A 9869-nucleotide genomic window follows, 5' to 3' on the forward strand; every position below is an offset into this window, starting at 1 on the left:
ATGTGTATATACATGTATGTATATATATATATATATATATATATATATATATACATATATATATACATATATATATATATATACATATACATATATATATATATATATATATATATATATATATATATATATATATATATATATATATATATATATATATATATATATATATATGTATATACACATATATATAAATATATATATACATGTATATCATATATCCTCTACGGCTCATCTTGCAAAATTCTCAATAAACTCCAATACATTCAAAACTCTTCCGCCCGCCTGCTCACCCACACCCGCTCCCGTGAGCACATCACCCCAGTCCTCCAGAAACTCCACTGGCTCCCCGTTCCTCACCGGATCCACTTTAAAATCCTCCTCCTCACCCACAAAGCCCTCCACAACCAGGCCTCCTGCTACCTCACCAACCTGCCATACCCCTTCACGCAGCCTCCGCTCCTCTGATGCCAACCTCCTCTCCCCACCACTCAGAACCGAGCTCCGGACCTGGGGTGACAGAGCTTTCTCCATCGCTGCTCCCACCCTCTGGAACACTCTTCCCAAACCCACCCGTGACTGCCCAGACCGTCCCATCTTCAAAAGCCTTCTCAAAACACACCTATTCAGATCGGCTTTTAACCTGTGATTAGTGTTCTGTGTCTTGTAATGTCCTGTCTTGTAATTGTAACTGTATTATTATGTATTTTACAATGTCAGTGTTTCCCACACATTCATTTATTTGTGGCGGCCCGCCACGAAAGAATTAAGGCCGCCACAAAAAAAAAAAAAATCTTTTTTTTTTTGTGTCCTGTCAAGCTTCTCAGGCAAATCATATAGTTGATGTAGATGCCCATATCGGCTGTTCAGATGTACTTTACAAAAGAGAAGTGTAGGTAGGATCAAGATTTTTGGAGCTCTTTGTTCAGTGGATCAGATGTTTGATGAAGCTTTGTGTCTATCTACCACCACTACTGTTTTCTGTTTATTTGTTACTGACTGTGGCAGGACATCTCTGCCTCTGTTTCACTTTATGTTGCTGGTAAATAATATGGTTGTAGTAGTAGGCTAAAGTTAAATTATTTAGTATGCACTAATTAAAGGGGCAGAGCTTTAAGAGACATTTTAGCTTTTATAGTTTTATAAGATATATTTTTTGTAAGAACCACAATTAATAAATATATTTCAGTGAATAACTTATTGTTCAAATCTGTATATAAATATGTACATAAAGTGTTGTAATTATATTGTAAACAGGATGGATGGATGGATGTTTAAAACAAAACTGTTATTATTAATTAGTAAGTATACATTTTTTGAGCCTTTTTAGAGAAAATCAAATCATTGTAGTAAATTATGCAAATTATTCGATGATGTAATGGTAACCACGCCCACCGCCACGGGTATCTTGTCAGTTTATGGGAAACACTGAATGTACTGTTTTTATATTTCCTTTTTTGTTATATTATTACTTTAAACTATTTCATATTTAAATTTTTTATCCTGTAAAGCGTCTTTGAGTGCTCTGAAAAGCGCTATACTAAATAAAATGTATTATTATTATTATTATTATTATTAAGGGCGAGAAGCTTCTGGGAACGATCAAAATTTCTTTGACAGGTCATCCCTTTCACTACCTAACTCAAAATGATGCACGTTTGGATAAATATCTCTCATAAAAACTAGACTTCATTTATATTGCCAGTGTACAATAACTATACAGGTGTACCCAATGAAGTGTCCCGGAAGTGTCTCACGCTGCCATGTTAGCTTAGCATGCCCTTCGCATCGCAAAGTCTCATGCTTTGTAAAATAACAACCCATTTACGTCATGGTGGGCCCTAACATACATTTTAGAGATTAATGCAGATTAAAAGGCAATTACACACAAATGTATATTGTATATAAAAATGTTATCTACACCCACAGTACACAGTACTGTTGAGCTAATGTGGCTAGCACAAACAGAAAGGCAGGAAAAGAGGACACAATTACCTTATTTTTACGAAACTGTTCCTTGACATAAGTGCACGCCAGGGACTGCTTGTAATGCTGTCCCTGCATGGAGCGCAGTTCTTTGAGAATTCTACTGTAAACACGCAACGATGACGACGACGCCATCTTGGAACACAGACAGTGTTGTGATCACGGAGAGCCGAGACTGTTACCAGCAGAGCAGACCAACTCAATGGAGCTTCGCGTCATCGATCGATCAAGACTGCCACAAGATGGCGCCGTGCCACCGACACACGAACTCACCGGACCACGCAGAGCACGACAAGGCTGCACGACGGTTCAATTTAAATGATATACATGGCCAGAGATGACTCCTTTCTCCATGTATTGTGAGTATTTAAACTACTATTTTATCTTAGTTACTTTATGTCACAACAAACAGTTCATACGGACACATTACTCGCACATATTTAGTTTCCCACATGCTTGACTTTTAGTAACAAACCAGAGATGGGTTTGAGTCGTCAAAGTTGTACTTAAGTAAGAGTACCGTTACTTAAAAGTAATGTGAGTAGTAATTCAAACTATTACTTGAGAGTTGACATTCCTAAAAATACTGAGTAACAGGTGAGTGACTTCTGTAACCATAGACATCTTATTAAGTAGACACGAGAAATTTGGCCGCCATCTTGAAGTGGTGATGAGCAGCCGGCGAAATTGATTGAAACTTTTATTAGTAGATTGCACAGTACAATACATATTCCGTACAATTGACCACTAAATGGTAACACCCAAATAAGTTTTTCAACTTGTTTAAGTCGGGGTCCACGACAAATTAGGGATGTCCGATATGGGCTTTTTTGCCGATATCCGATATTCCGATATGGTCCAACTCTTAATTACCGATACCGATATCAACCGATACCGAAATAAACCGATACCGATATATAGAGTCGTAGAATTAACACATTATTATGCCTAATTTGGACAACCAGGTATGGTGAAGATAAGGTCCTTTTTTAAAGTATTTATAAAATAAAATAAGATAAATAAATTAAAAACATTTTCTTGAATAAAAAAGAAAGTAAAACAATATAAAAACAGTTACATAGAAACTAGTAATGAATGAAAATGAGTAAAATTAAGTGTTAAAGGTTAGTACTATTAGTGGACCAGCAGCACGCACAATCATGTGTGCTTACGGACTGTATCCCTTGCAGACTGTATTGTTATATATTGATATATAATGTAGGAACCAGAATATTAATAACAGAAAGAAACAACCCTTTTGTGTGAATGAGTGTGAATGAGTGTAAATGGGGGAGGGAGGTTTTTTGGGTTGGTGCACTAATTGTAAGTGTATCTTGTATTTTTTTATGTTGATTTAATTAAAAAACAACAACAACAAAAACGATACCGATAATAAATAAACCGATACCGATAATTTACGATATTACATTTTAAAGCATTTATCGGCAACAAGTATATTATCGGACATCTCTAGTACAAATATATACTATCAGCATAATACAGTCATCACACAAGTTAATCATCAGAGTATATACATTGAATTATTTACATCATTTACAATCCGGGGGGTGGGATGAGGAGGGTTTGGTTGATATCAGCACTTCAGTCATCAACAATTGCATCATCAGAGAAATGGGTATTGAAACAGTGTAGGTCTGACTTGGTAGGATATTTACGGCGAGCAGAGAACATAGTGAGTTCAGATAGCATAAGAACAAGTATATACATTTGATTATTTACATTTGGTTATTTACAATCCGGGGAGGTGGGATGTGGAAGGGGTAGGGTGTTAGTCAAGGGTTGAAGTTGCCTGGAGGTGTTCTTTTAGTGCGGTTTTGAAGGAGGATAGAGATGCCTTTTCTTTTACACCTGTTGGGAGTGCATTCCATGTTGATGTGGCATAGAAGGAGAATGAGTTTGGACCTTTGTTAGATCGGAATCTGGGTTTAACGTGGTTAGTGGTGCTCCCCCTGGTGTTGTGGGTATGGCGGTCATTTACGTTATTGAAGTACTGGCGATACATTTACGTTACATGTACTTCGGTATCAGGGAGGTATATTTAGGTATATTTAGTTTCCCACATGCTTAACTTTTAGTAACAAACCAGAGATGGGTCGAGTCGTCAAAGTTGTACTTAAGTAAGAGTACCGTTACTTAAAAGTAATGTGAGTGGTAATTCAAACTATTACTTGAGTAAGTATTCCTAAAAATACTGAGTAACAGGTGAGTGACTTCTGTAACTACAGACATCTTATTAAGTAGACATGAGAAATTTGGCCGCCATCTTGAAGTGGTGATCACTTCATATTCTCTACTGCTCGCTAGCCTTATCATATCTGCGTTATTGTGTAGAAATATGGGGAAATAACTACAAATGTGCGCTACATTCCCTAACCGTGTTACAAAAAAGATCAGGTAGAATAATACATAATGTTGGATATAGAGAACATACAAACCCTTTATTTATTGAGTCAAAAATATTAAAGTTCGGTGATTTGGTAAAATTGCAAACAGCTAAAACGATGTACAAAGCAAACTATAACCTGCTACCAAAGAATGTACAACAATTCTTGTCAACTAAAGACGAGAAATATAACCTTAGAGGAAAAAATAATTTAAAACATTTGTATGCACGTACAACACTTAGAACCTTTAGCATATCAGTATGTGGAATTCAATTACGGAATGGATTAAGTAAAGAAATTGTACTGATATGATCCAGTTTAAGAGGTTGTTCAAAATAATAGTGCTTACAAAGTACAAAGAAGGAGAATTATGAGAAATGCTTTCAACCTTATTGAAAGTATGATATTCTTCATCGCAGTATGTTAATAACGACTGAATTAATTAATTACATATTACAAAACTGTTGTGTATACTAATTCACAGATGTTATTTTATTATACAAAAAGGTCAGTAAATTATTCTATATATTTGTAAACGCTCTGAAGTGGGAAAGGGGTAGGATTAAATAAGCTTTGCTTCTTCCTACTCCTTTTCGGACATGATGTAAAGTGTAATGATATGAAATTGTGTGATGTATTATACTGTAAGTGTGTTCATGTTCGAAATAAACTAAAAGAAAGAAAGAAAGAAAGAAAGAAAGATAAGGAGCCAGCGATTGATTGATTGAAACTTTTATTAGTAAATTGCACAGTTCAGTACATATTCCGTACAATTGACCACTAAATGGTAACACCCCAATAAGTTTGTCAACTTGTTTGAGTCGGGGTCCACATAAATCAATTCATGGTACAAATATATACTATCAGCATAATACAGTCATCACACAAGTTAATCATCAGAGTATATACATTGAATTATTTACATTGTTTACAATCCGGGGGGTGGGATGTGGAGGGTTTGGTTGATATCAGCACTTCAGTCATCAACAATTGCATCATCAGAGAAATGGGCATTGAAGCAGTGAAGGTCGGACTTGGTAGGATATGTACAGACAGCAGAGAACATAGTGAGTTCAGATAGCATAAGAAGAAGTATATGCATTTAATTATTTACATTTGGTTATTTACAATCCGGGGAGGTGGGATGTGGAAGGGGGAGGGTGTTAGTCAAGGGTTGAAGTTGCCTGGAGGTGTTCTTTTAGTGCGGTTTTGAAGGAGGATAGAGATGCCCTTTCTTTTACACCTGTTGGGAGTGCATTCCATGTTGATGTGGCATAGAAGGAGAATGAGTTTAGACCTTTGTTAGATCTGAATCTGGGTTTAACGTGGTTAGTGGAACTCCCCCTGGTGTTGTGGTTACGGCGGTCATTTACGTTAAAGGCCTACTGAAATGATTTTTTTTTATTTAAACGGGAATAGCAGATCCATTCTATGTGTCATACTTGATCATTTCGCGATATTGACATATTTTTGCTGAAAGGATTTAGTAGAGAAAATCGACGATAAAGTTCGCAACTTTTGCTCGCTGATAAAAAAAGCCTTGCCTGTACCGGAAGTAGCGTGACGTCACAGGAGCTAGTATTCCTCACAATTCCCCGTTGTTTACAATGGAGCGAGAGAGATTCGGACCGAGAAAGTGATGATTACCCCATTAATTTGAGCGAGGATGAAAGATTCGTAGATGAGGAACGTTACAGTGAACGACTTGAGAGGCAGTGATGGACGTATCTTTTTTCGCCTGACCGTAACTTAGGTACAAGCTGGCTCATTGGATTCCACACTCTCTCCTTTTTATATTGTGGATCACAGATTTGTATTTTAAACCACCTCGGATACTATATCCTCTTGAAAATGAGAGTCGAGAACGCGAAATGGACATTCAGTGCCTTTTATCTCCACGACAATACATCGGCGAAATGCTTTAGCTACGAGCTAACGTGATAGCATCGTGCTTTAACTGCACATAGAAACAAAAAAATAAACCCCTGACTGGAAGGATAGATAGAAAATCAACAATACTATTAAACCGTGGACATGTAAATACACGGTTAATGCTTTCCTGGCTGGCGAAGGTTAACAATGCTGTGCTAACGACGCCATTGAAGCTAACTTAGCAACCAGACCTCACAGAACTATGTACACTCTCCTTTTTCTATTGTGAATCACGGATTTGTATTTTAAACCACCTCGGATACTATATCCTCTTGAAAATGAGAGTCGAGCACGCGAAATGGACATTTAAAGTGACTTATCTCCAAGACAATACATCGGTGACACACTTAGCTACTGAGCTAGCGCGATAGCATCGTTCTCAAATGAAGATAGAAACAAAATAAATAAACCCCTGACTGGAAGGATAGATAGAAAATCAACAATACTATTAAACCGTGGACATGTAAATACACGGTTAATGATTTCCAGGCTGGCGAAGGTTAACAATACTGTGCTAACGACGCCATTGAAGCTAACTTAGCAACCAGACCTCACAGAACTATGTACTCTCTCCTTTTTCTATTGTGAATCACGGATTTGTATTTTAAACCACCTCGGATACTATATCCTCTTGAAAATGAGAGTCGAGCACGCGAAATGGACAATTAAAGTGACTTATCTCCAAGACAATACATCGGTGACACACTTAGCTACTGAGCTAGCGCGTAGCATCGTTCTCAAATGAAGATAGAAACCCATCAACAGCCGTGCTCACCTGCATTCCAGCGATCAACGGCACGACAAAGGACTTCATCCGTGGGTTTGGCGGCAAGCATCGGCTAGGCGTAGTAAGTAGTCCTTGTTGTGTTGCTGTAAGTATTGTAATGCCCCGCAGTGGAGAAGGAGTCACACAGACGAGGAAGCGCTGCTCAATCGCTTTATTAAAAAGCGGTAACTGGTTGTAGTTCAAAAAGTAACGCACACACATACACGAGCTGCTGTTAGCCAAAACTCACGCTCACACACATAAGTTCTCCGCCAACTCACTCGCGCATGCGCATTCCCCAAACCCTTAAAGACAGTACACTAATGCAAATATCACAGATATTACAGTATTGTACTTAGCCGCTAAGACACCGATCGATCCCACCTACAACGTTCTTCTTTGCAATCTCCATTGTTCATTAAACAAATTGCAAAAGATTCACCAACACAGATGTCCAGAATAATGTGGAATTTTGTCGAACAAAACAAGAGGCTTTTCTATCGGGTCCGATGGGGTCCAACCACTTCCGTTGCTTTTGTGACGTCACGCGCATAAATCATATCCAAAGGAGTTTTTCAACCGGAAGTGTGGCGGGAATTTTAAAATGTCACTTTATAAGTTGACCCGGCCGTATTGGCATGTGTTGCAATGTTAAGATTTCATCATTGATATATAAACTATCAGACTGCGTGGTTGGTAGTAGTGGCTTTCAGTAGGCCTTTAAGGAAGTAGTTTGACATGTACTTCGGTATCAGGGAGGTGTAGCGGATTTTATAGACTAGGCTCAGTGCAAGTTGTTGTACTCTGTCCTCCACCCTGAGCCAGCCCACTTTGGAGAAGTGGGTAGGAGTGAGGTGTGATCTGGGGTGGAGGTTTAAAAGTAACCCGACTAGCTTGTTCTGTGATGTTTGGAGTCTAGATTTGAGGGTTTTGGAGGTGCTAGGGTACCAGGAGGTGCAAGCGTAATCGAAAAAGGGTAGAACGAGAGTTCCCGCTAGAATCTTCAAGGTGTTATTGTTTATGTATTGTTATTTACAGATAAACACTGACATTTAATATTGATATATTGTTATTTACAGATAAACACTGACATTTATTATTTGTATATTGTCATTTACAGATACACACAGACATTTATTATTAATATATTGTTATTTACAGATAAACCCTGACATTTATTATTTATATATTATTTACAGATTAACACTGATATTTATTATTGATATATTGTTATTTACAGATAAACACGGACATTTATTATTTATGTATTATTTACAAATAAACACTCATATTTATTACTTTATATTGTTATTTACAGATAAAAAACTGACATTATTTATATATTGTTATTTACAGATAAACATTGACATTTAATATTGATGTATTGTTATTTACAGATAAACACTGACATTTATTATTTATATATTATGTACAGATAAACACTGACATGTATTATCTATATATTGTTATTTACAGATAAACACTGACATTTATTCTTGATTTATTGTTATTTACAGATAAACTATGACATGTATTATTTATATATAATTTACAGATAAACTCTGACATTTATTCTTGATTTATTGTTATTTACAGATAAACTATGACATGTATTATTTATATATAATTTACAGATAAACACTGGCATGTTATTTATTTACAGATAAACACTGACATGTTGATTAATTGATTGAAACTTTTATTAGTAGATTGCACAGTACAGTACACATTCCGTACAATTGACCACTAAATGGTAACACCCCAATAATTTTTTCAACTTGTTTAAGTCGGGGTCCACGTATTACGATATAATGTATTATTTACAGGTAAACATTAGCATTTATTATTGATATATTGTTATTTACAGATTAACACTAGCATTTATTATTGATACATTGTTGTTTACAGCTGAAATGGACCAAAAGGAATTGCTCGACCCTCATGAATTCATCATTTACTGAGAGGACAACTTTCTGTTGGACATTGCGAACAAAATCCTGACTTTTTATAAACAATTCAGTACACTTTATTTTTTTAATCGTTTTGTATATTATTGCTTTGTATTGACTTACTTTTTAGTCAAATAAGTGTGACCTAATATTGTCTGTTTATTAACATGGTATCAGTGTAGATTACATATAGTAAACCACTCCTCCATACGTCATCAGCCTGATTTATTGTGTATATAGCTTAACTGTGTTTATGTTGTGTATAATGTGTATTTATAATATGTTGTACAAATGACATTTCATAATTTTCGGAAGTTCATCTTGTACTTGACATTGTTTATAGGGTTAGGCGCAATAAGTGTTCAACTTCAGCCTAAACCCTTTCGGTCGGCAACCTTTTTCTTTTTCAATCTATGTATGTACAACTGTTTGTTTATTTTGTTGACCATTGACCGAAGAAGAAGAAGAATTTGTCTAAACTACCTAAACTGTGAAATGCGGGGGAAACACAAACCACACACTTCTCCAGAAACCTCCAGTTCCAGGAACCAGAAGTTCCAGGAACCTAAAGTTCCTGAACTTTTGGTGGAATAGGGCCTAATGGTCATCCCCCACAAATCACGTGCCCATTCGAGCCCTAAAGAACTGCTCCACAACCGGGTAAAAAGGATCACAAGAAGGAGAATACAAGTTTTTTTTGCTTGCATAGCAAAAATTTCACAACCTTAAAGGCCTACTGAAAGCCACTACTACCGACCACGCAGTCTGACAGTTTATATATCAATGATGAAATCTTAACATTGCAACACATGCCAATACGGCCGGGTTAAC

The 9869-nt window shown here is 36.5% G+C and overlaps 1 protein-coding gene across 1 annotated transcript in view; it reads right to left on the reverse strand.

Moving 5' to 3' along the window:
• Positions 1-2176, reverse strand: part of LOC133642305 (protein FMC1 homolog) — a 4210-nt gene extending 2034 nt beyond the window's left edge. The window contains exon 1 of the mRNA XM_062036424.1: positions 1996-2176. Within this exon, the coding sequence (XP_061892408.1) occupies positions 1996-2121 (126 nt within the window). The 5' untranslated portion in view covers positions 2122-2176. The remainder of the gene's footprint in view (positions 1-1995) is intronic.
• Positions 2177-9869: the final 7693 nt, after the last annotated feature.

This window comes from Entelurus aequoreus, linkage group LG25 (genome assembly GCF_033978785.1).
Source record: "Entelurus aequoreus isolate RoL-2023_Sb linkage group LG25, RoL_Eaeq_v1.1, whole genome shotgun sequence".
Taxonomy (NCBI): domain Eukaryota; kingdom Metazoa; phylum Chordata; class Actinopteri; order Syngnathiformes; family Syngnathidae; genus Entelurus; species Entelurus aequoreus.